General features: G+C 33.5%; 1 protein-coding gene across 2 annotated transcripts in view; it reads right to left on the reverse strand.

Annotated features, from left to right (window-relative positions):
* The window catches only part of LOC150109004 (putative RNA-binding protein Luc7-like 2), a 169,743-nt gene that overhangs the window by 71,388 nt on the left and 73,125 nt on the right, over window positions 1-25,230 (reverse strand). Inside the window, exons 1-3 of one of the 2 annotated variants that reach the window (XM_090404928.1) lie at window positions 22,852-22,946; window positions 10,825-10,870; window positions 2,739-2,837 (exon numbers count right to left, since the gene is read on the reverse strand). In XM_090404928.1, coding sequence (XP_090261054.1) covers window positions 2,739-2,834 — 96 coding nt within the window. In that variant the 5' untranslated portion in view covers window positions 2,835-2,837; window positions 10,825-10,870; window positions 22,852-22,946. Of the gene's footprint in view, window positions 1-2,738; window positions 2,838-10,824; window positions 10,871-22,851; window positions 22,947-25,230 lie in introns of those variants that run through there. The other variant, XM_090404919.1, reaches the window with a different exon arrangement.

Below are 25,230 nucleotides of genomic sequence, written 5' to 3' on the forward strand. Positions count from 1 at the left end.
TTATTTCATTACTTCCCACAGTTTCAAATACTGAACATAGTCAAAGGCTTTAGAGTAGTCTATGAAACACACTACCACGGGAAGTCTAAATTCTTTATACTTTTCGATGATCTGATCTGATCTCTGGTATCCTTACCTTTCCTAAAACTTGCTTGCTCCTCAGTCATCTCTGCCTTAACTTTTGCCTCAATCTTATTTAGAATGATCTTTAATAAAATCTTGTTGGCATGAGAGATTAAACTAATAGTTCTATAGTTTTTGAAATCCTTCTGATCTTCCTTCTTGTGTAGTGGTATACACAAGGAAAATAGACTTCTTTTGGTCTCTAGGATCCTGTCTCCAATATCCTTGTAATCAAGTCTATAAAATACTCTTATTCTATTCCTGGTGGCATTAATTAACTCTGCTGGAATTCCATCTGTATCTAGGATCTTATCGTTGTAAATCAGTTTAACTGCTCTTTCAACCTCATGCCTAAGTGGAGGAAGTTCAAATTAAAATCTTCCTGGAGAGAAGGCTCCTCCAACTTTTATTTATATCCTTTCTGTTGTACAGTTCTGCACAGTATTCATTCCATCTGTTTTTGATTTCCAGTTCTTCTGTTAGCACTGCTCCATTCCTGTCTTTGATGACATTCAATTTGGGCTTAAACTTATGCTTTAGGTCAAACTAAATGAAACATCATTTTATAACTGTGCCTCCTCATGTTTAATTCTATCTCTTCATATTTATTATGCAGAATAATTTTCCTGGTCCTGCCTGATGGCTCTTCTGACTTCTCTATGCAATCTCCAATATTCTTCAGTCCCTGTGTCTCTTTGCTTTTCCAACTGCTTTCTTTCAATTAGATCTCATGATGAATCCGATATCCATAGGTTTTGGTCTCTTCTAATTGGGCCTAGATACGCTTGGCTGTATCCTGCATTATAACCTTGACTCCGTCCCAGAGCATTTCAAGTAAGTTCTTCTTATTAGTCTGCAAAAGATTATCCAACTGAATTGATGTTTCTTCTGTGAACCCTCTAGGGATTACTCTGACATCCAGTCTAGTGGAATGGGCCTGACTTGGAAGGTTTCAGAGTCTCACTCTTACTTTGATTCTTATTAGCAGACAGTCTGTACCACAGTCTGCTCTAGGACAAGTATGCACATCAGAAAAATGCTTGTCTTCCACTGGTGGAGAGCAAGAATGTAATCAATCTGGTGCCTTGACCTATCACTGTTAGATGTCCAAGTACAGGTCCGACATGGGCATTTCTAGAAGCAGGTATTAGTAATAACTAATCTGTTAGCACAGGCAGATTACAAGTCTTTCACCAGATGTGGTATGATGTTCACTCAGACCAAATATCCCACACTCAGGCCTAACTCTCATACTCTTTCCCACTTTTGCATTCAAGTCCCCTAAGATGAAAAGTACATCCCTCCTTGGTGGGCAGTCCAAAACAGTCCGTAGGCTTTTATTGAATTCCTCACTCAGTTCACCAGATGTCAATTTTACACCTGTTCATTTCTTTATAGACAATATCAAGGGTACTCATCTGTAGACCTCAGCACATTTTATGTACTATATAAAGTTCACCTCTAAAGTTAATCCTGTACCTTTTGTATTCCTTGTTTACTGTAACCCTGACTTGTGTTGGAGACTGTAATACGCTCGAATAGGGCACTCTCCCTAAGCCCTGAACACAGTTGTGATATTCTATGTGACAGCTGATGCAACATATGATTTATTATAAGGCACAACCATATTAGCATTTTGGAGTGCAGTTACTGAAAGAAAAAAAAGTGGTAGTGAAAAGGCCCTTTCCACATATCTGGGAGGTTTTGGTTCCACTTCATCTTACACTGGCCAGAACTTCAGCCAACTCATCATCAGGTGAAAAATCAATTATAAAGCTGTTCACATCCTAGATAAGAAAGAAAATAATTTTTGAATCCTACCTCTTTTTAGCTGATTGTTTTTTTTTTTAAACAACTTAGTGATTACCTCTTCTCACAAACATGCACCTTAAATATAATCCAAGCTAACCATATTAATTTATGCGTTGATCTCAAAAGTGATCTCAACCATTGCATTCCATCAGATGTTTGCTCACTGACATGGCTTTATCGGGACCCTTCGGTGGATGCTTTTCCCTGGAAGATGAGTGGTTTTTCTTGGTGATGATTTGTGTGTGTCAATGAGTAGAACCACAGCTAAGTATCTTTGAATGATCAACAGATAATGAGTTAAAATGATCCTTAGGTCACTCAACTCACTGAGGTTAGAGTGCTCTGGGGAATTGTCTAGTTTTTGGAGATGACCCTTTCCATAATGCATAGCATTATACATACCCCAAAGGATGTGTACTTTGCATTATGGAATACTAAGCCAATTAATGTGAAGTCAGTGGCCTCTATATACAAGTAGCCCAGTCATGAAGATACTTTGTGTGCAACTTTGCTTATACTTGGATAAAGAATTAAAACAAGAACATAATTTTTGTGCATCTTTTTTAACTGTGATCTATGTGGTAGTAATTATGCTATGTTGGCTATAATAATAATAAGCAGTAAAAATAAATCACTAACATTAAGGTATCTCTGTTAAGACAAAAATCCAAGTTTTGCAGTGTTCTTCCCCCCCCCCCCCCCACCAATAATTACTGGGATTTAACTGTTTAACAACCACAGGATATTTTACCATAAAAGAAAATTAAATATTTTCCTTTAGCAGTGAGAGAGGAGGCACTTACACTGATATCATAATGGTAATCTTTATCCTTAGATGCAGCTTCAAAATCAGCTCGAAGAGCAAGATCATGGATCTTTGGACACTCTCCCAGGTCCATTCTCTGCAATAAAATGAAAAATTAGTTAAATGAAAAGTATATTTTTGCTGTTTCTTTTGCTATTAGTCCTCAGGGCTGTATTTATACTTTTTGAGGCCCTACGCGCAATATCATTATGAGGTCTCAAAAGAACAAGTCTATTTCAGTTAATCAAACTCATACGCATTTTTTTTTTTTTTTTTTTTTTTTTTTAGTTTATTGAAAATAAAAGTCGATATTTCCATAACTTACTTTAATAAAATAAAAATAACACAACATTGGTATACATATATTTGCATTTTAAAAAAATATATATATAAAAATAAATCAGTTCAAATTTAAATTAAAAAAATATGAAATAATAAAGTTTTTTTTTTTCTGGCTTTGGTTTTAGCAAATATATCTATAATCTCATCATAATTAATCGGGTCCATTACATCTGACTCAAAGCATAATATCAACAGGTCACTTGTTTTATTTTGGTGCAAGTTGCTTCTTAAATTTTTTTATTCTTTTCAACACTGAAAATGAGTGTTCAGCACTTGCATTTGAAATAGGCATCGTCAAAAATATTTTTAGAATTGTTTCTAAGTTTGGAAAAGTAGACTTTTGTACATATTTTTATTGAAAAATTTTCTTCCTTTATCATTATTAAAAATTGCTTAACTTCACCGATAAAATTTTTCTGAGTCAATATCAGCCCCATAAGATTGTAAAATAAAATTTTGTTAATACCAGTCTTCTACTTGTCTTGAGCTATATCTTTCTTAAAAAAAAAAACTGTCTAAATAGCTTTTTGCTCTTTCATTAATTTCAAAAATTAGCTTATTGCAAAGACATTAAAAATATTAACAATGAAATTTTCTTTCCCATGTAATATACGAGTAATCTCATCATTAGATTGTGAAATTTCGTGAGACATTTTTTTTTTCATTTTTTCACTCTTTGCTTCTCATCTTTAAATTTTGTCTTATCTGTTAATAGATTCTTCTTCATTTAAAGCAGCAAAACTATTTCTTATATCTAAAATAAAACCAACTAAAGACTGTAACAAATTATTAGCTAAAAACAAATCCATACCGGTATCTTGTAGAGATTTACTAGTAGCATTTATTCGTTGTAAAATTTTGTCCCACACAACTGTTAAAATTGCTGTTTCTGAATTGTCAAAATGATCAGCCAATGATGAGCTCTAATTTGGAAATAGATTTCTCCTGAGGAGAAATGGATAGTTCAAGTAATGCCTCTTTAATTTGTTTATATCCACGATTTCAAAGCAATACAGCGTCAGCTCTTGCGGACCACCTCGTTTCACTTAGTCTTTTAACTTAAAAGATTTTTTTTTTTCTAAATGTTTAAGGAGTATACCCCATCTTCTTGTTGAAGATGAAAAGTAATTATATGCATTTTGAATAAAACAAAAATACTGCACTGCTTCCGGACAAGATTCCGCGGCATAGTTGCCAATTCAATTTTAATGGATCAAAACTTCATCCACATTCTACTTTTTATCATGCAATTATTGCCTCTGCCGTTAATTCCTGAATGGCGATTTTAGAGCCATTAACGGATTAACTGTAGTTGAACAACCTTTGATTTTACGTCTACTGTGTTACTTGGAATTTCCTTTATTGTCCTATGATAATCGATCTTTTTTTTTTTTTTTCCTGCACAATTATTGTGTCTTTTCCCAAAAATAAAAATGAATTTCACATGTAAGAAAATAATCAATCCTGAAATGACCAGACATCAGCCTTTGCAATGAATCTATTTAGTAACAGTAAATTTGCTTCCTTTTATTCTTCAAATTAGAGTAACAGAACAAGACAACTTTATGTTCTTTCACATTACTGACAATACAGAAGAATTTTTTTTTGTGAATTTTCAAATGTTTGTTTCATTTAAAATGTTATGTCAAATATTTATATTTTTAAATAACATTTATTGAAATAAATATGACATTTTGCTTTCTTTCCTTGCAAAATATCGTTATATGGATTGTAACATTTCAATTTTAGGAAAGATTTTTTTTTTTTATGAACAACAAATGATAATAAATTGCATTACTCGGGGTTTCCGATTGCAAATCTTTTTTTTTTTTTTTTTTTTTTAATATCAAAAATTTATATCCAATGATATTTTAGCAGGGGACTCTTTGCCTTTGTCTTTTGCTTAAAATTGCAACAGATTTTTTTTTTTTTGTAGGATCCACATTACTATAATATCCTGTGCGTAACCACTGCTGATATGTGGAAAATATAATATGAAGGGAAAATAAAATATAATATAAAAGGGAAAATATATAATATAATATAATATAATATAATAGGAAAATAAAATATAATATCCTATACGGAATGATTCAGATTGAAGATTTTCTACTGCATCTCCTTCCCTTCTCCTCTCCTGGAACTCAGTTACATAATTACTTTAAATTTCTACTGGTTTGAAAGCTTTCAGACAGTATTCAAAACTGCAAATGAAGTATTTCGTTTTTTACTTTAGTTTACCTTTTTGACAATAGAAATAAGCAATAATATTGTTGTACTGTCGAAGCTTCTAATTCTGTACTATTCTGTACCAAAGTGATACAATATGAAGTGAAGTGAAGAAAGTATGAAAAGATTTCTTATTTTGCACTGCCATTAAAAACTATAATTATACAATAAAACAAGTAGTAAAAATGAATATAACTCGTAGGTATTTAGTCTAATATAACTTGGATTCCAGCTACCGAGCGAACGGCAAGCAACTGCGTTTCTTGCTATAGGCAATGAACGTAGCTACTCATGTCAGGTAGTTTCATTAAGTGTTCTTTTCAGCGAAGGATTATCGCACCTTCTAATGGACATCACGGTCAAATTACACTTCTTATACATGTTCTTTCAACAGATGGACAAAATCTTATAAAGGTTTTGCTGGACTATATACATGTCCAGCAAAGAAATGGTATGCTCACGTACATGAATTTTATGCAATGCACCAATTCCTGTTAGTTTTATATTCTAAGGAAAGGGCAATGTATTTCAAATGGAGGTGGGAGGCCTCTAGTTTTTATATTATGAATTCAATATTTAAAAATAAGTATTTTATTTTGCAACTATAAGTAGGCTGTTTTTTATATTGTTGTTTGTGAGGAGTAAGTAAAATGTGGCCCTCATAGAGAGAGTGAGGCCCCAGCTTGCGCCTTATGGTAAATGAAGCCCTGTTAGTCCTAAACATTAAAGTTTTAGGGTTGTATGGTTCAGTACCCACAGGGTAGGCAAAAAGCAAACTTCAAAATTTCATAACTTATTTTAAAAATATTACAACACTAAACAAACTAAAACAACTTCTATATAGCACATTCTTCCATCTAATCCTGTGTGTGTGTGGGGGGGGGGGGGGGGTCCAAAGCATGGTCTGTCATAGTACAGATCTGCCATAATAATGGAAGTGAATGTATTATTGTGTTCTCCAAGACAAATGTTAACATCCTATCTGTCCACAGTAGGCCAAGTCAGGAACTTCAAACACTCCAGGATATGCTAGGGGATGGAGTTTCACACCACACTGAACGTGGTGTGAAGGTCATATTTTGTTAGTACAGTGGAACCTTGGTTGTTGAACATAATTCGTTCCTAAAGGCTATTTGGAAATCGGTTTGTTTGAAAATTGAAACCATTTTCCCATAAGAATTAATGTAAGATGGATTAATCCATTCCCGAATCCCAGATGATTGCTTATTTAAACCTTTATAACTTTTTTACTTCATGCATAAAATCATATACAAAAACAATGAAAATGCATAAAATCTTACACAAAAAGAAAAACACAATGAATAGATAAAATATAGATGAAAATTGTCGCCTCTTTATTTTTGAGTATTGTACAGATTGTTGATTTCGCCATCCCGAACTGCATAGTAAGATCCGAGACACGAACGCCATTTTCATGTTTGGATATGGTTTCTTTTTTCACCTCTGTCATGGTTCTAACAACTTTTCTTTTAACTTTGCTGCTATTGTTAAATTGTGAATGAAACTATGTTGTGTAATTTATTTTTTTTTCATTCACATTTAACATTGCTTATTATATATTAATCATGATTTGTATAAAAAATTATTTATTGTTCCTTAGTTAAGGATTACTATTTAAATATTTATTCTAAACTTAACCTACTATTAATTTATTAAATAATAATATGTGTAGAAAATTATGATAACTAAAAAAATATATATAAAGTAACGGAAAGTGTTATTATATATAATTGTATACGTAATGAAAAAGCTGATTAAGTAGCTCAAATATTCTGTTTATTCTTATTTGTAAAAATTTAACGTTATGTAATCACTTATGTAGTAGTAGAGCGTTGTATTATATTAGCGAAATGTTTGCGTTCATTGGTTGTCATGGAGACGCATGAAATAAACAAGCACGAGTTGAAGAGTGCGTGACCTCGGAACCAAAAGGAGAAGGGAATAGAATAAGAAAATTTTTGGAGAGAAAAGGGGGGAGTTTTGCGGAGCCTGAAGGAAGGTAGGATACAAGCAAAAAAGTGAAAGAAAATTATAAATTCTTTAGGGCAGAAATTCATGAGAAGAGTGTTTGAAGTGAGCAAAAACGTAGTGAATCATATACTCAGCTGCAAGTGAAATCAGCTGTTGTTGTAGAGGAAAATCGATGTCGTAATCGGATAAATAAAGAACTGGACATTCAATGGGAAATTCTGATTAGTTCCAGTTAGTCTAGGATTACGTCTTAATTCTATGTTGCCCTGAGAAGAATTATAATGAATTTAACTAGTTGGAGAAAAGTAAACAAGGAAAAATATCAGTGCCTTATTGCTGTTGTTTAGAGTAGTGAAGTGCGATTAACAGTAGTTCAGTTAAAGCGTTGGAGAATTTTATTTAATGTGTTCCGCTAGCTTAAATAAGTTAATTCATAAGTGTGCTCACAATAAATTGATGTATTGAAGATTGTATTTGGTAAGAGTAGTCTTACATGTTTGTTTATTCTAACATTAACTATAACGTATCTTCGAAGTTCAAGGTCCGAAATAAGACTGCTTGGAAAATTGTCTACCTTGATTAGTGCCTGCTGTGAATTTAAACATTAAGTACAACTGATAGATATGTGCAGACTGATCTAAAGAGAAGTTTTGTTTTATTAACTTGAGTTAAGAAAGCTTGTAATTTTGAAGCTGTGAATTGTATGTTAAAGTTTAGAACATTGAATTGGAATGAGTGACTTAGCAAGATGTATTAGGTTATTTGTATTGTTTCATTTAAAGGTAGAATTCTTGTATTTGTTATATATCATATATTAAATGTTTTATTTTGTTAATCTAAATATTGTGTTTGCCTGAATTCCCTTTTATTGCACCGCTCATAAAAAATTCGAATCTTGCGGGTGCCCCAAGTAGAATAGTAAATAATTCGGCCTAAATAAGAAGACTGCTAACTTAATTAAGAATTGATCCTACTATTTTATATAGACTAATCTAAAAATAGGGTGGCGCAGTATAATTATAAATTTCCCTACTTTTGGATCGGTGATCAATTTGCAATTAGTTGTTTTATTAATAAGAGTGACTTGAAACAAGATGGCAGATTAGAACACAACACGAAAATAGAATGTCACGACACTATCACTATCCTTCTTCGGCCCCACGGTGGCTTATTTAATAATAATTTATTAAAAAAATCCACAAAATACAAAGAAAATCAAGAAAAGGCACTGCAAATTCAAGAATTTGAATGAGTTTAAGGGAAAGTATGACAGGTACTGTGTGAATAATGGTTAGTATGCAATGTTGGGTCTCCTGTGATGAGTCTTTTGACTCCAAGAAGGCACCTTATAATAATAATAATATACAGAAATTCCAGCAGGTATCTGTACTGAGCAGAGGCTATGGCATAACTGACGCTCTCCCGTTGTAATCTCAACTCGCCGGAGCACGTGGTTGCCAGTTTGCCTGTTCGGGAACTGAGATTATGTTCGGAAACCGGTGCGTTTTTATTCGGAAAATATGTTCGGGAACCGATTTGTTCAAGATGAGAGGCGTTTGACAACCGAGGTTCCACTGTACTATGGCTATCTTTTCAGATGTACATTGGGAATAGGAATGGTGATATTTTGTCCTAGTGTATTTGAGAAAGGGAAGCAGGAGGGCCATGTAGTATTTTATCTATTATGTAGAATCTGTAACCATTGGCCAGAAAAGTATGGCAAAGATATTGAAGTTTTATGGAAACAGCTGCATCATTAAGCTATTTGCTCTAATGCTGCAGCTTTTTCCATAGAACTTCTCAGTGTGTGTTTTTAGAACATCATGCTGGTGGAATGGATGATAACATTGATTATGTAGATATCTTCCTGTGCCTATGGGCTTTCTATAAATAGAAAAACAGTGAACCATCTGAAAGGTGGGTAACTAATATGTCAGGAAAAGGCAAACAGGTATTCGACTTTTATTTTTATTTTTTTTAAAAGTGAATTTTGGGGTATTGACTGTTGAAATCCAGTAAAACATAAGCCAGCTAATAAACATCTTTTTATAATTTAGTTTGCTTGGTTGTAATACTGTTAAACTAAGTTATGAATAACGTCCAACATCAAAACTTGCCAATTAGATAGACTTCAAAATTTCATTGAAAAGTAAATATTAACTTAACACACAAGACACTGTTAAATTAGGAAGAACTACGAGCATATGAAAGGTAGAAGCAGGAAATGGAAAAGAGAAACAATGAGAATATATTGTATATTAGTACCATGGATAGGCCAAGGATTTATTTTTTCAATTTTTATCAATTCTTTTGAATTGTTTATTTTTTCATAATCTGAAATTCTGCTCTAGAGAACACAGAACTTTTTCAAACTGCCTCATGCCTCCAACAAGTGGGTGGTGGCCTTACAGCCAATGAAATTCAATTACCAATTTATATGTTTTTTTACTAATGTTTTTAATTTTATTCCAATGTAATATTTTGTCCCTCAGAATCATAATCACAAGACATCCAGAGACAATTGCAAACATCCATGCATATGACAGGTTTTTGAACCTGCATTCTGTTGGTTTTGGAGAGCAGATATGATAACCACTTGGCCAACAAGCCAAGCAAAAATTTGCTACCTCCATATTAACTAACTCACCTCTAAATTAAAAAGTCCATATAAACATTCCTCTAATCATTACAAGAACTGAACTTAGCTCTTTTCTAATCAAAGGGTGCATGCTTATCCAACTCTGCATGTAGGTGCTAAATGTAATAGTAGGATACATGCAACAAGCTACCTCGCAAGACTGTATTTTAACCAATTTTTTGAATAAGCATTTAAACCAAGTTTCAAATAAGCAAGAAAGCAGTCTTATACTGGGTGATGAATCTGTCACTTACAAACATATTCAAAAATATCCATGTATGCAGCAGGATTATCAAAAGTAAGGGAATGGGATTTTTTTTTTTTTGAAACTAGGCATTAATATGATTTTGGTAGCATGTGAGGGTGAGTAGGTTAGTTTAGTCACTCAGCTGAAATCCATGTTTAAGGCTATGGTTATAAAAGATGTTAAACTTAGTATGTTTCTATTCTGCAACGTTTGTCAGATGGAGTTGTTAATCAATGAGAATGGCTAGGATTACCATTCAAAGAGTATGACATTTATGAATAAGAGAAAGAGAACAGGTAACAGAACAACACCTTGAGACAGCATCCTGTATTGGTGCTGAAGTGTAAAGAGAGGAAAACTGGCTACTGAATAACAGATTAACAGTAGCCCAAAATTTGCTAAGCAGGTCTCAATGCCAAACACAATCATAAGTTTCCCCCAACTCTTCCTATTGCAAGTATAGCTATAGAGTTATGTGAAGTAAGCCAAGAGCTCTGCTATGGATCTCAAGTGGCAGAAACCATATAGAAATTGACCTCTGTTTAACTTGTTAAAAACATGTTATTGATTTTTTAAACATGTACTTGAAATGAAAATAAAATCATGAAAAAAAAACTGTTAACATTTATTTCTTACTTAGGTCAGTGTTTTCCAAAGTGTAGTCTGTAGCCCAGTACCAGTCCTAAGAAAACATAAAAATTGAAATATCAGCTGTCAACAGACAGCTGAGATATATACATATATACATATCAGCTGTCAATAGAAAAATTTAAACTATAAAGAATAAAACTAAAACAGAAATGCATTACTACTGTTTATTCAAGTTTAATAATGTACATATCCCCCTCCCACCACACACAAACAGAAAATACACACTAAGTCCTCTTGCATCATCAATTTGCTGTGGTGTGTATCTGTGCTCTTCAATAATTTTTTGAAATGAAGTTTAGTAATACATACCCAGAAAAATTTATCTCTTCCTTTTCCCGCTTTTCCCTTGCAATGTCGAGGGTTTATTAATCATCGGACCTCAAACAGTTCACAGAATAAGGTGGTCAGCCCTACATCCCGGTGTACCCTATGTCCGTAGTGTTGAGTTCTCAAGGCTGGTTTGCCTGCTTTGCGGGATGAAAAACCCCAGGATAAACTGGGAGAAAACCTTACTCCACATGCCCAAGACTGGCTAATTTGGCTATGGCCGAGAAAGATCCTTCAGCTCCTTACGTCACCGATGGGAATCAAACCTAGGACACTCCTTCCCCAGGCATATCGTTGCAAAGTGCACAGCCACTAGGTTAACCGCGTGAATGAAAAATTTATAAATGATCAAAAAAACCAAAATAACCTTACAAAAAACTTAAGTCATGAACTACAATGCTTCAAAGTCATAATTTTTAATGGTCTCAAATAAGCAAAGTTCAGGTGCACAGAACCAAACATGGTGATTTCCCAACAAAAAATATAAAAATTTTCCAATATTTATTTATTTTTACATTATTGGCTAGAGAATCAACAGCGGGATTCACAAAAAAGAATGGGCAAGTCAAAAAATTACACCCAACATAACAGCAAGGTTTTCTCCCACAAAAGCTTGAAAATACCATGCTAGAGCTAAACTGTGTTATACAGGGTTGCCTATATTTATCAAAAAAATCAATTTTTTACTTTTATCCCCAGAAAAACCTTTCATCTCTAAACAGCAAGAATAATTTTCTGTTCATTATTAAGTAAAAATCTAAGAGTATTATGATATGCAAGTTGCTTATCTTCTGAAAAACGGTTTTGGTTTATTCTTTGCTTTAGAGAAAATTCAAATGCTATATGAAATGCAGACTGGTTATCTACACCTTGTATGGCAATCATTCAACTATTTCCAACTATAGAGTGCAGGTTTAATTCCAACCATAGGTATGGATGCTTGTAAATGTCTTTAGGAAGTAGATGAATTTCATTACCCATGGGAAGACCACCATGATTACTAAAGACATGAAGCAGCTTAAAAAAAGTTCCATGCTCTATCATACTACTACTCTACTACTTCTTGAAAGCATTTACTGATGATACAACAGAGTGGCAACCTCTTCCATTAATTCATCTCTCCAAACAAAAAAAAACAGTCCTCAAACTCTTACTCAATTTCCAGGGATGATTCCTTGTCTAGTTCCCTCTAGCCAAGTGCTCTGAAAACCCCTTTAGTAAGTTAAACATTATCATCATATTTCCTGCACATTTAACTTCTGCATCCTACAAAGTCCCAATCTATTCTAGTAGGGAGCATTCAACAGACTAGTCACCACATTCATCACTCACCTCTGGATCCTCTCTACCACTATTTCATACCCAAAAAAACTCAGGTGAAAAGAAGTGCACAATAATCCATATGCGTGTGTGGCTGTATGAAAGCCTTATAATGAGGAATGATAGTTTCCTTATCAATGCTTGTTCTTCAATATTCAAGCAATCCAATGAGCTACATTGGCTACTTTTGCAATATGCTCTCTCAATTTCAACTTTCTATCAACCAGTATCTTCCAAATCCCTAGTTTCATAAATTTTATAGAATATAGTACATACAGTTTGTAATCTTTTCATCTCAAAATGCATAACATCATATTTTTTCCACAATAAACTAGCACCCATTATCCCCATACTGTCATCCTCTTTAAATCATTCTACAAGCTTTCTACTTTGCCTTAACTATTATGCTACCCAATTTTGCATCATCAGCAAACAACTGAATATTTTACTGCATTTACTTAAATAACTCACACTTTTTTCCCCAAGATTAAAGTAATTTAAAAAATCAAGTGTGAGATATATGCGAGGATTTTTGAAAACCAAAGTTTTTCAGGAAAAAAAAACTAAACTGACATTTATAATTAAATCCTCAGTATTCATTATAATTGATCACATTTATAAAATGAATGCATTTAAATTTTAATTATCAACATTATTTACATGATCAGCTGCTCACCTTCATCATGTGATAAATTTGAATCTTTGAAGCAACAATACTCCCTGTAATTAAATTAAAAACCTATTGTTGGTGTTTTGTAATGCAAGTTTGTTATGCCAATATTGCACATTAAATTCAGTCACCGTAAACACATGCCCTGAGGCTTGATTGCCATGTTTTTCTGCAAAATCAATAACTATGAATTTAAAATCAACACTGTAACTTGAACATTTCTTCATGTTTCAAGCAAAAATTACCAGTAATTTACAAGACTTAAGATACGTTATGAACAATCCTTCATGAATGACTAATGAGAAGTGAAAACAGAACATGAAACATGCAGCAATGGTAGGTCGGTAGAGATAGATCATATGCATTTCTTCATTTCTATGAAGAAATGCACATGATTGGGCCAGGATTAACAAAAGACCAGGTGACTCAACAACAAAGCAAGCCAACTATTGAGTTGAAATGCTGATTCCAAAATATCTAAAACTGCCATAACAACATTCACTATATTTCTTAAAGTTTTAAACTTTCATTGTGAAACTTTATCATTTCGTTTTTCATCAATTAAAATCAGGGTTGCGAGACATATGATTAGGATGAATTATATTCTAGTAAATATGGTATGTACAGATTAAACAGCAGTAGTTATATAGTGCCTTGCACACACCACTAGTCTAATACTTTCTCCTGACTTCAGTTCCTCTATATAATACTCTTTGGCATCTGTACATGAGTCACTCATATTAATATCACTAGTTTCATGTCCATTTCTATTTGTTTCAGTTTGCGTGACAGAGTTCCACAGAGCATCCTGTCAAACACCTTTACAAAATCCTGCAGGTATTGTGTAGCCATTCCCTTTATCCAGTTCAACCATTACTGGTATAAGAAAAGAACTAAATTACTAAGGTTTGACATGACCTATCCTTCACAAAACCATGCTGCCTTCATTCTTGAATTCTGCCTTTGATCAACTTTCCCAATACCTTTATAACCACTTCTGAGATGAATGATTAGTCTACAACCTACTATCTCAGTTTTGGAACCTCATTTATGCAAAATAATTATTTAGTCCTCTTTCCACTCTCTTAGGACTTGATGTACATTAGCAAAATGTATATTATCTGTACATTTTGCTAATACAGAAGCTAATATAAAGTATCTCCACAGTACAACTGGAAAAATGACAGGATATTACCCCATTCAACTGGTAAAGACTCAAGTTTGGTTTTTGTTGTGACAAGTGGAATCTTTATTAGACTTTTTTTTAACTTCAAGCAAGTCAGCTGATCTCATAAGGAGGTATCAGTATTTTTCCTCTTAGAAACCTGGGTTTTTCATCCTATATACAGGCAAACTATTTACAGATGAAAACTACTATCTGTGGGCAGCAGATGGTGTTATGAGTAGATAGAAGATTAAGTAGTGTCAATAGTGAGTTGAGTGGAGTAGAATGCCTCCCATGATCAGTCTTGGTGGTTTCATATAATAACAACATCCTGTATAATCTCTTGGCTGTATTTTCTTTCAGATTCTGCAGTATTCTAAATAATCCCAATTTGTCAACCTCTATTCCCATCTCAGTTCCTGTTACAGCATTATTTTCACTTGGATGACAGATTTGAAGACTAGTCGCTCAATAACTCAATTAGAAGTTAAAGTTATTTACTTTCATACTCATTCTTCCTTTTATTTTCCACACAGTGAAATAACTCAGCGATTTCACTTTGGCCTTCTTAGCTAATTTCTTGACAATCTAATTTTGCCTTCCTTATAATTTTCCTGTCTAACGAGAGTTGCAGAGTTTCCATAATTATATAAACACACATATTTGTATAATAAATAGCATTTTTACTATACCTTGTATCATAGGCGTTTCTGAATATGTGGAAAAATTTTGAAGAAATCCCAACTCATGACTATCAACCATATTTACAAACTCTTATCTTCTTCAAAAGACAAACTTCTACTATTGATGCTTATCAAGTTTTCATGCTCTTACAACTTGTCTTATTATGATCAAACAGGAAAATTAGTCAAGAAACTTATTTCAGAACATCAGAGATATTATCTGGCTATCAAAGTTCATAAATCTGGCCTGATTCAACATGGAATTGACAACATTAGACATGGATCAAGTGGGATGATACCAAACTTTTACATAGATCTACTTATAAATATGAGTGCTTATTCAAAGAAAGCGGCAATACCTTACTTCTGGAAAGACTTTTAATGGGATTATATTGATCAGGTGCATATAATAAACAACAATGTTATACCAACTAGTTTCACCAACTAAGGCTGTTGGCATCTTCAGGGTACATAACTGATGTAAGGCACTAAAAAGTAAAAAACTGTTACAAACTATAATCAACCGATTCCAATTATATTAAACAAAGAACAGAGTGCATTATCACTTGTTGTTATTTAGGAACGTTCTATAGTTGGCACTATAATTCAGTTCTGGCGAGTTGAAGGATTTGATAAGGGTCTTCCAGATCACGGGCAAGATTAGTCCTCGGTTCTTGTTAAGGTTTTGTATACAGCGGGCAACTGTTGTGGCCTCCTTAAAAATTCGGGAGCGGAAGTCCTCCTCCATGTAAGGAATTGTGCTTCTATCCCACTCTATGGTATGGTTTGTTCTTGAGAAATGAAAAGCTAACCCCGATTTTTCTTCTCTGTTATTATTGACGTCACCTATGTGTTCTTTTTGCCTAATTTCAAGGCTCCTTGAAGTTTGGCTGATGTAATTCAAGCCGCACGAGCAGGGTATATTATAAACTCCAGCATATTTAGAGAAAGGATGGCTATCTTTTGGAGATCTTAAGAATTGTCTAATCGTTTCTGTTGGTTTAAAGGCCACTCTTATTTTATGTGGTCTAAGGAGTCTAGCAATCTTATTTGAAACTGTCCCTAAGTATGGAATGACGATGATAGAAATATAACGTACATCATCTTGTTGTCTTTGTCGGGGTTCAGAGAAAAGTAACTTGTGGACGAGTCTTCGAGGAAATCCATTCATGGTAAAGTTGGTAGATATCAGGGATAGTTCTTCATGGAGGGTTTGTTGATCTGTTGTTGTTGTTATAATTTTTTTTAAAATGCCTTACTTCATTTTCAGAACCTTAGTCATAATGATTGCCTTTCTATCCCTAAAGTTTGAGAAATAATTATCCTCAAACTGCATTAAATAATTTTTTAATATATTTATTATTATGCCTACTCCAATAGTATTTTATCCTAACTAATATGCAACTGCATATTTAGATGGATTATACTGTAACAAATGAGTTTCACTGTTCTTTTGTTTTTTAATATCATTATTGTTCTTCGTTTACATTGATAATGTCTTATGATATGCAAGATGAAATATTTGTCTAATAATATATTTTTTTACTTGGTATATACACTCAATAGATGAAACATTAGATACCAACCTAAGAGCATGTCGATCCTCCTCTAGCACAAATAACAGCCTGTACTCTCTGAGACACCGACTCCACCAGATGCCTGTTGAGCACTGTCCACAACTGTGCTTAGATATCGGTTCCAGATACGTGGATCTGATGTCTCACTCTATGGCATCCAAGAGATTTGATTGGATTTAAATCTGGGACTTGGGGGACACTGGATGGTCCCAAACTCAGATGAGTGTTCCTTGAGCCATACCTGGGTGGTTGTGGTCTAGTTGGGCAGTGCATTGTCCTGCTTAAACATAACATCGGCTACAGGATATGTGTAGGCCATGAAAGTGTTAGGTGATCAGCCAACACATTCTAGTAGCTTGCAGCATTTAAGGACTTTGCCAAGCACAATAAGATACCTAATGTGTCACATGAGAAGGCTCCACAAACTATCATAGAGCCACCACTACCTCCTTAAACAAAGCCAACCTGGCATGACAGGGCCTTGGCCTCATGCTGTCGATGCCGCACCCACACCTTCCCATCAACACAGTACAACTGATAATGGGATTCACCAGACCTCATGACTCTGGTCCACTCTGCAGAGGTCCAGTTTTGATGGTCCTGACACCAGGAAAAACACAATGCTCAATGACAAGCAGTCAACGCTGGTACATGATTAGGGTGTCTGCTCCTGTAGCCCATGGTAAGCAGGGTATGCCATACCGTTTGCTTGCTGATGCTGCTTAAAACTCTAACAGTGAAACTGGATGTCATTTGTGCTACTGTTGCCCTGTGTGAACCTGGACAGTCTTTGTCGACCCTGGTCATCAATGGCATGTAGTTGGCCACCACTTGCTCGCTAGAGTTGGTACATCCGCTGATGGTTTGCTCGTGGTAGACCCTTGATATGGTTGCCTTTGAGAACCATACAGTTCTTACTACTTGTATGGTTCTCAAACCATACAGTTCTTACCCATCTATCAAAGTCACTAAAATTGCCACATTTACCCATGTTCGTCGATTGTGATAAACTGTTGAGAAGCCCCTGTCTATTTACCATCTGTGTTCAGTTTGTGTACATTTCACTTTGCGTGGGGGATGTCAGTGCCTTCCCATCACCTCCATCTCTAATGTTTTGTCCACTGAGTGTATACTGTGTGTTTGTTTACATAATTATGGAAGCTTCCTTACCATGCTGGTCATCTTTCTAGTGCACTGTACTACTTAGGAGCTGTTGATCAACTTTCTTATATACTCTCCACAACATATTTTTTCTTGTAGTTGCTGCTTAATGACTATTAATTCCATCTATACTAACTACTATCCATCTAACTCCTACTCGATTTATCCTTTTGACATTGCTTCCACAAGACAATCTCCCCATACACTACTAACATTCCCTCCTCATCGAGATTGTTTATGTTATGTCTGCTTCAAGCTGCTACCTATGCTTGTCATAATCACCTACTCTGTAGTTTCACATATACACATCCTTCTTAACTGAATTTCACATATGGCAACTTTGGTTATAGACAAATCTTCTGATTCTATTATGTAAAGATCCAGAAATCTCAAGCCCTCAGTGTTTGAGATTTTATATGTTTTTTCAATTTATCATCTCTTACTAACATATATTAGTGAATAAATTAAATTTCTTTCCTACCATGTGATTTTTCCTCTTTCCAATCTATGCCCCCCCCATGATAATTACTTTGATTGCATTCTTTGTGCCAGTCTGTCAATGCATGCCTTCCACATCTCCTTGCACTCATTGGCCTACAACAGGGGTGTTCAACCCATCGATCGCAGAGTGATTTTTGGTCGATCTCTTGTGTATTTCTCCTTACTTACAAATTTAATTAAAACTGAAAACATAATATTTTGTTTATCATTATTTTGTATTATTTTTAATTTGCTTTAAGTGTATTGCTATTGTTTATTTATTTTTCATTAAAATTGTCAAATCAGTAATTTTCTTATAAGTCCGGGTAAATGAATTAATTTGGATCAGTGGAAGTCAAACAGGGAGCAGAGTGAATATGATTATAAGCAAAGTGCAAAAACTCGATTGTAGCTTAAATATTAAATATTCCAAAGCACATTACATCGATTATTTACTTAGGTTAAGTCCCATGTGAATATTGTAAAAAAAAATAAGCTTTGTTTGTCTCGGTATAGTTTGTCATCATCATCATGCATATGAAGGATTTAGGCCTAGCATGGCCTGTTCCGGCCTTAGAAGACATCGTTGAATCGTTTAAGAGGACATCCTATGGCTTGTATTTTAAGGCTTGTTTTGGTAATCTTTCTGTTTTCATTCTTTGAACGTGTTCCATCCATTTATGTTTATATTTTTTAATTTTTTCTATTACTGGTTCTTGGTTTAATTCTTTCATAATTTCTTCATTTCTTTTGTGATCAAATATGGTATACTTTGCGGTTTTTCTCATAAAGTTCATTTCTGCTGTTCTTCGGTATAGTTTGTATTAGATGTTTTTGTAAATAACTCTTTTGAAGCTAACTGTATATACTGCTTTAATAAGAATATGCTAGAGTGTTAAAAACAATGGCAATGTTTTTGTCGCTGAAGCTGTCCATGGCAGCATTAGAAAGACTGTTACTGAAACTTGTATGTATGAGAAAGGCTTGCAGGCTCTAAGTGAAAACATGTCCGAAGTCAATCACAAAGAGTTCAAACAACCTTCTGATGGCCGGCAACTTACTTACAATCAAAAGAAAGCAGAGGAGAACAAAAGGCGTGCCAAACTTGAAACTTAAGATGAAAGACTCATACCGATTCTTTGGGGGGATTGCCAAACTTCAAGCGAGGGCTCAGAGTAGGCCTAATAAAAAGGGACTGAAGCAAGCAGAAGGGGTCCCAGTTCCAGAATTGCTGTCAGAGGAGGCTGCCCAGTCCAGAGTCGCCATCAGAGAGACTGCCCGGATCCACGTTGCATGAGAGAGGAGTTTCCCACTTCCAGAAAGGAGCTTCTCGGTTCGAGAAGTCGCTAGAGAGAGACTACTTCTAGGCCGCAGACAAGGTTTCAAATTGCCAAAAGGAAGAGTTCCAATTGCCGGAGAAAAGTTTCCAGGCCAGGTTAATGTCAGACATTCACCAGTGTGTTGTGTTTCCATTACAATTTGATGAATCAAACGACTTCACTGATATTGTTCAGTTAATGGTATTTATTCGTATGGTATTTCAAGATTATTCAAGTAAAGAAGAACTTTTAAAAATTATACCATTATTGGGAAGGACTAGGGGAGAAGACATTTTTTCGGCATTTGATGAATTTGTGAAACAACACAAACTTCTGCTTTTTAAATTTGTTTAAAAACTGATGGTGTTTCTGCAATGATAGGTAATAAATCAGGCTTCATTTCATTATGTAAAAACGATGACAAATATCCAGATTTTTTTAACGTACCACTGTATTATTCACCAACAAGTACTGCGTAGTAAAAGATTAAACACAAAAGATGTTTTGGATATTACATTTAAAATTGTAAATTCTGTTCGAGGAAAAGCCCTGCAATGGCAGTTATTTAAATTACAGGCAGATGATGATAGGGAACTTCTGTTGTACAATAATGTTTGCTGGCTCAGCAGAAGTCAATTTTTAGAAAGATTTCTTGTATTAATTAACGATATAAAAAATTATCTTGATGAAAAAGGAGATATTTATCCACAATTGAGTGATAAAAGACAGTTGTTACACCTATCATTTTTAGTAGATCTCTGTATGAAATTAAGCAATTTAAATTTAGAGTTACAAGGTAGAGATAAAAATTTAATTGACATGTTAATTTCAATAAAAACTTTCCAACAATACTTACTTTTATTAAAGAAAAATATAAATGACCCCAAATTTAGACATCTCCAATATTTATTAAAATTTTTTGAACAAAATCAAGAAATGATTCGCTATATATAAATTCTAATAAATCAAAAGAATTTATTCGTGAAATAGAATTAGTTGAGGAAGAAATAAATTCAAGATTTAAAGATTTTAATAAAATTGAAATGATTGTATCTTTTATTAATAATCCATTTCAAAAAAACTTGAACATAAAAATTTCAAATAAAATTAATGGGCTGTTTGACATAAACCAAGCTGAAGTAGAACTTGAGATAATAAACATTCAGAATAGTTTACATTTAAAATCAATAAACAATGAAGTCATTTGGAAGTATGCACATGAAAAATTCCCAATATTAACTGATATTGCGTGAAAAATTCTGTCGTGTTTCGGATCGACATGCTTGTCAGAATCTGCTTTTTCAAATATGACCGTCATAAAAAATCAATTAAGAAACCAAATTACAAATGATCATTTGGATGATTGTCTGTGATTGGTCAGTTCTTCATATCAACTTGACTATGAAAATATTGCGAGGTCCAAACAATGCCAAATTTCGCATTAACTTTTTTTTTTTTTTTTTTTTTTTTAATAATCAACCAGCATTTCCTGTAACTTGTGAGTTTGCAATCAATCTGTTGTTTTTTCTAAGTTTGGTTTTCCAAAATAGAGAAAAAAATATTTTATTCCAATATTTTTTTTTTTTGTTGTATTAAAATAATTAAAAGTGATAAATAAATTTTTAAACACACAAATAAAGTTTTTAGTTGTGTATTTTTTTTAGTTGTTTATTTGTGCGTAATCAGATATCAGGATGGGAGAACGTGATCTATATAAGAGAATAGATCGCCGAATAACTTTTTATAGAAAAGTAGCTCGTGTAGTAAAAAAGGTTGAACACCACTGGCCTACAACATCAACCTATGAAATATAGAAATAGGCAAACAGGACAGAATATATAGTTGGTTGCTATATATATTGTCCTATGTGCTTCCACACCAGTCTTCTTGATGACTTTCTATTCTCTTTGGCTACAATTCATTTGCTATCATCAGCAGTACTCCTCTCCATTCTTCCTGAAAATACCATAGCCTTCACATTCTATCCCAGAGCTACTTAATCTCCTGTCAACTAAGTGTCATTATTGCCTATAACTTTTAACCTGATTACACAAACAATGCCAACAACTCTCTCTCTTTCATTGTTCATATTTCTCGAATTAGCATAATAGGGTGCCCATAATTTGGAAGAAACATGGGGGAGGAGTTGAAATTTCCTCAAAACAAATAGAACTTCAGGTAATACAGAATACCATTTTGCATAAAAGGATATTCCACCATAATAGTAGCAAAAGTTCCTCTAAATAAATATATTTTTAATGATCTAAAATTCACTATTTTGAATACAAAGATTGATCATGCAAAAGGAACAGAATTAAGCATATTTAAAATAATTTGATTAATGTATTTAGGGTATTTACAATATTTTAATGCAACAGGTGAAGGTCTGATACATTAAAATATTTGCAGCAGCTAATTAGCTGTATTTAATGGTTAAATTAGTAAATAAAACTAAAAATTCAAATAGTATTAATTTTAATAATAAGAAAGCGAAATTTCACAAAAAATACTCAACAAACCTCTCAAAATAATAAAAATCCATGAAGAGAAAATTCTTTCTACTGAAGCAATTGGATGCAGTGTCAAAATAAATTCATTAATGGTTTTCAGATTCTCAAAAGGAATGTTTTCATTATGAAAGTATTTGAAAATTATTGAAAAAAAAAAAAACCTTTCGATAACAGAAATAAATCCATATATGACTTACAAAAGTTTTCAGAATATAATCATATTTCTGCAACAGTTTAGGAATGTCACATGAAAACATTTCATACTGCATCCAAAACCAATCAAAACCAAAAATGGGATATATTAGTGTCTTGAAAGCATGTATGGAAATGCTGGGACAATGAAAGATGGATGGCACCTTAACCCTCATATTGACTACCCTATTCAATTTTGTCACTTAACAGACTAGATTCCACATTTTTTTTGGTCATTTCACTTGTTACATAGGTGCATGATATTGGCAGCATACAGACAACATCTAATATAATAGAAAATATGCAACTTTTTCTTAAAAGATAAACAACTTACTCTTTGAGAAACTCATGAAGAACAAAAATCTAAAACAAATTAATTAAATTCAAAAATATTGCTTATCTTTCTACACTGCTCTAATCACTCAGTGTACACACATCACCCTCTCTAATATTACCATATTGAAATTACTGATAGGGTATTAGTGGATAAAAGTATAAAAATTGCTCCTAACCACCCATTCTTAGAGAAATGTACCACAAAGAAATCCCACCTCAAGAAAATTTGTGTATGTTACTGAAAGGCAGAAATATACAAAACATTAACTTACCGTTGCTGATAAAATGTCATGTGGGCAACAACTAAGGAGAAAACTCTTACAGACACGAGAATCTGTGAAGTGAATCCTGTAGCGATCATTCTCTCCTATAATTATAGTAAAAGCAGCCATTATACTCAATTTTACAGAAGTCAGTGCTTTTAAATATGCTCAAACTGGATTCTACAACAACCTTTCCTTAAAAGAGTGTTAATTCATTAACACATACCCAACAAATAAAGTGACTAGATAAACTATTAATACATCATTGTGATACATACTCTTATTGAAGACTTCATGAGTTTCCACTTCATATTTTTCTCAGACTAGAATATCAAGTGAAATCACTTTGAAAAAAAAAAAAAATCAAGTAGTATTCTAATATGATGGGGAATGATTGAATAAGGTTCTTTCAAATAAAATTGTATAATTTTAAATCTACATCACATTTAGTATAAATCACAATAAGTAAACAATTTTTTTTAAATTATGAATTATATAATTGTTTTTCCAGAATCTTAAACACTATGTAGAATTAAGCAAATTTAGATTATAATGAATAAATCTTAAACACTTTTTCTCTTTAGCCTCTAAGAGTGTGTGTGTTGAAATGAATTTTATTATTTAAATAATATTAGAGAAATTACTGGAATTCAAGTTTTAAAACAGGATTTAATTTTTTGATTATAGTAGATAATCTGTTGAAAGCAGAGATTATCATTATTACTGTGCAGAAGCAGTGTTGCTATAAACTTAAAAAGCTTAGCTGACTTCTGTCATTCTATTTCCCTGCTATTTCACAGCATCCTCTGGTACTACATCAGAAAATGAAAAGAGAAGAGTGACTTCCCTTTCCATATGCACAACCTGCATAAACATGATTACTAATGCAATGCATAACGAAGGATATTAAAAACCTATCACCTTTTTATAACCAAATACAATGAAACTTAAACAGATTCTGCTCAGGATCCCATATATTTACCTTTTATTAGTGCACTGTTTTGGGTTTCAGCCCGACAGCTGTTTCAAACTGTTGGTTTTCATCAGAAACCTAAGAGGGCAAACCTTTTATTCATAGTGTTTGAGAGAGATTCTTTATAAGTAAACTCTCAGTAGGTGCATAATACCATGACATAGGACTTATTTTGATAAATTAAGTAATACATAATCAACAAAGTATTTAGAAATTGTGTATTATTATAATAATACCAAATTACTAAAATGAAAAGGATAAACACATTCTGCAATGTCACAACTTAAAGGAAGTTAACCATTAACCAGATTTTAATGTGAAAGACCTGTTCTCAAGTTATGGGTATATGGCAATGGCCTTTTTTCCCTACTAAGCCTGCGTCAGTCATAAACTGGCTATTATTAATGAATTCTGATGGCACTTTTAAGTCTGATTTGTAGACATTCTTATCAACCTTAGCACTTGTTTTTCATATTATTCATTAGAACATCAGAACATTAAATTATTTCTGCACCTCTCATATTTTCAGGATTTTTTTTAGACATTAACTTCTATTTAGTAATTTTTTAAACGAATTCAACCCATGTAAGATTGTGCATATACAATAATCAGCTCTACAGGTGGGCTTAGGATTAGATAATTCAGAAATCTTACTTTAGATATCAAATACAAGACTTTTCAAAGCCACTTCAGATTACCAAGCAAAGGTAATGATATCATAAATGGATTATGAAGCTGGTCTATCACCTGAAAATATTCATGCCCAAGGTGGGATTTAAGCCCAAAGTCTGTTGGTTGGAGAGGGTATGCTATTTGCACAGTCAATCAAGCTGGCTGGGGCCTAAGTAATAATGCTCTATTACTCAGAGCATAAGTAATAATGGCATATCTTGATGGAAGTAGCCATAATAAGACATAAAAAGTCAACTCCTTCATGCTGATAATTTTTCCTAGCTGCTTATGTAGGACAACTGATATCAGGGGAACAAGTGCACTAGAAAAGAACCCAGTTCTATTCTTATCATGACAAGAGGGATCTTTATATAGGTTTTTTTTTTTTGGACTGAAGGTGACCTAGCTTAACTCATATGGTGGCAGCAGTTTTTCTCTGCCAGAAACTCTGGTTTTTCATCTGGCATAAAGCAAATTGGCTGTGAGAACACACAATCTACTTGATCCTTCAGCAGAAGGCACTGTGTAGCTGAAGGATCAAGTAGAAGAGAGGGTGAGTTGTGTAGTGCAGTAATATACTCTCCCATGATGAGTTCTTGGACTCCTTGGAGGTGTCACATAATAATAATGATAGTGTATTGCCTCCAGAGTTTTACATTACTTTCACTGACTTGCAATTTTCTTATGTGCATGTGATTAAAGAAAATTACACTGCTTCTCCCATATTCCATCAACTCATACAA

This window comes from Typopeltis vanoorti, chromosome 2 (assembly GCF_054136105.1).
Source record: "Typopeltis vanoorti isolate ZY-2024b chromosome 2, IOZ_Tvanoo_1.0, whole genome shotgun sequence".
NCBI classification, from domain to species: domain Eukaryota; kingdom Metazoa; phylum Arthropoda; class Arachnida; order Uropygi; family Thelyphonidae; genus Typopeltis; species Typopeltis vanoorti.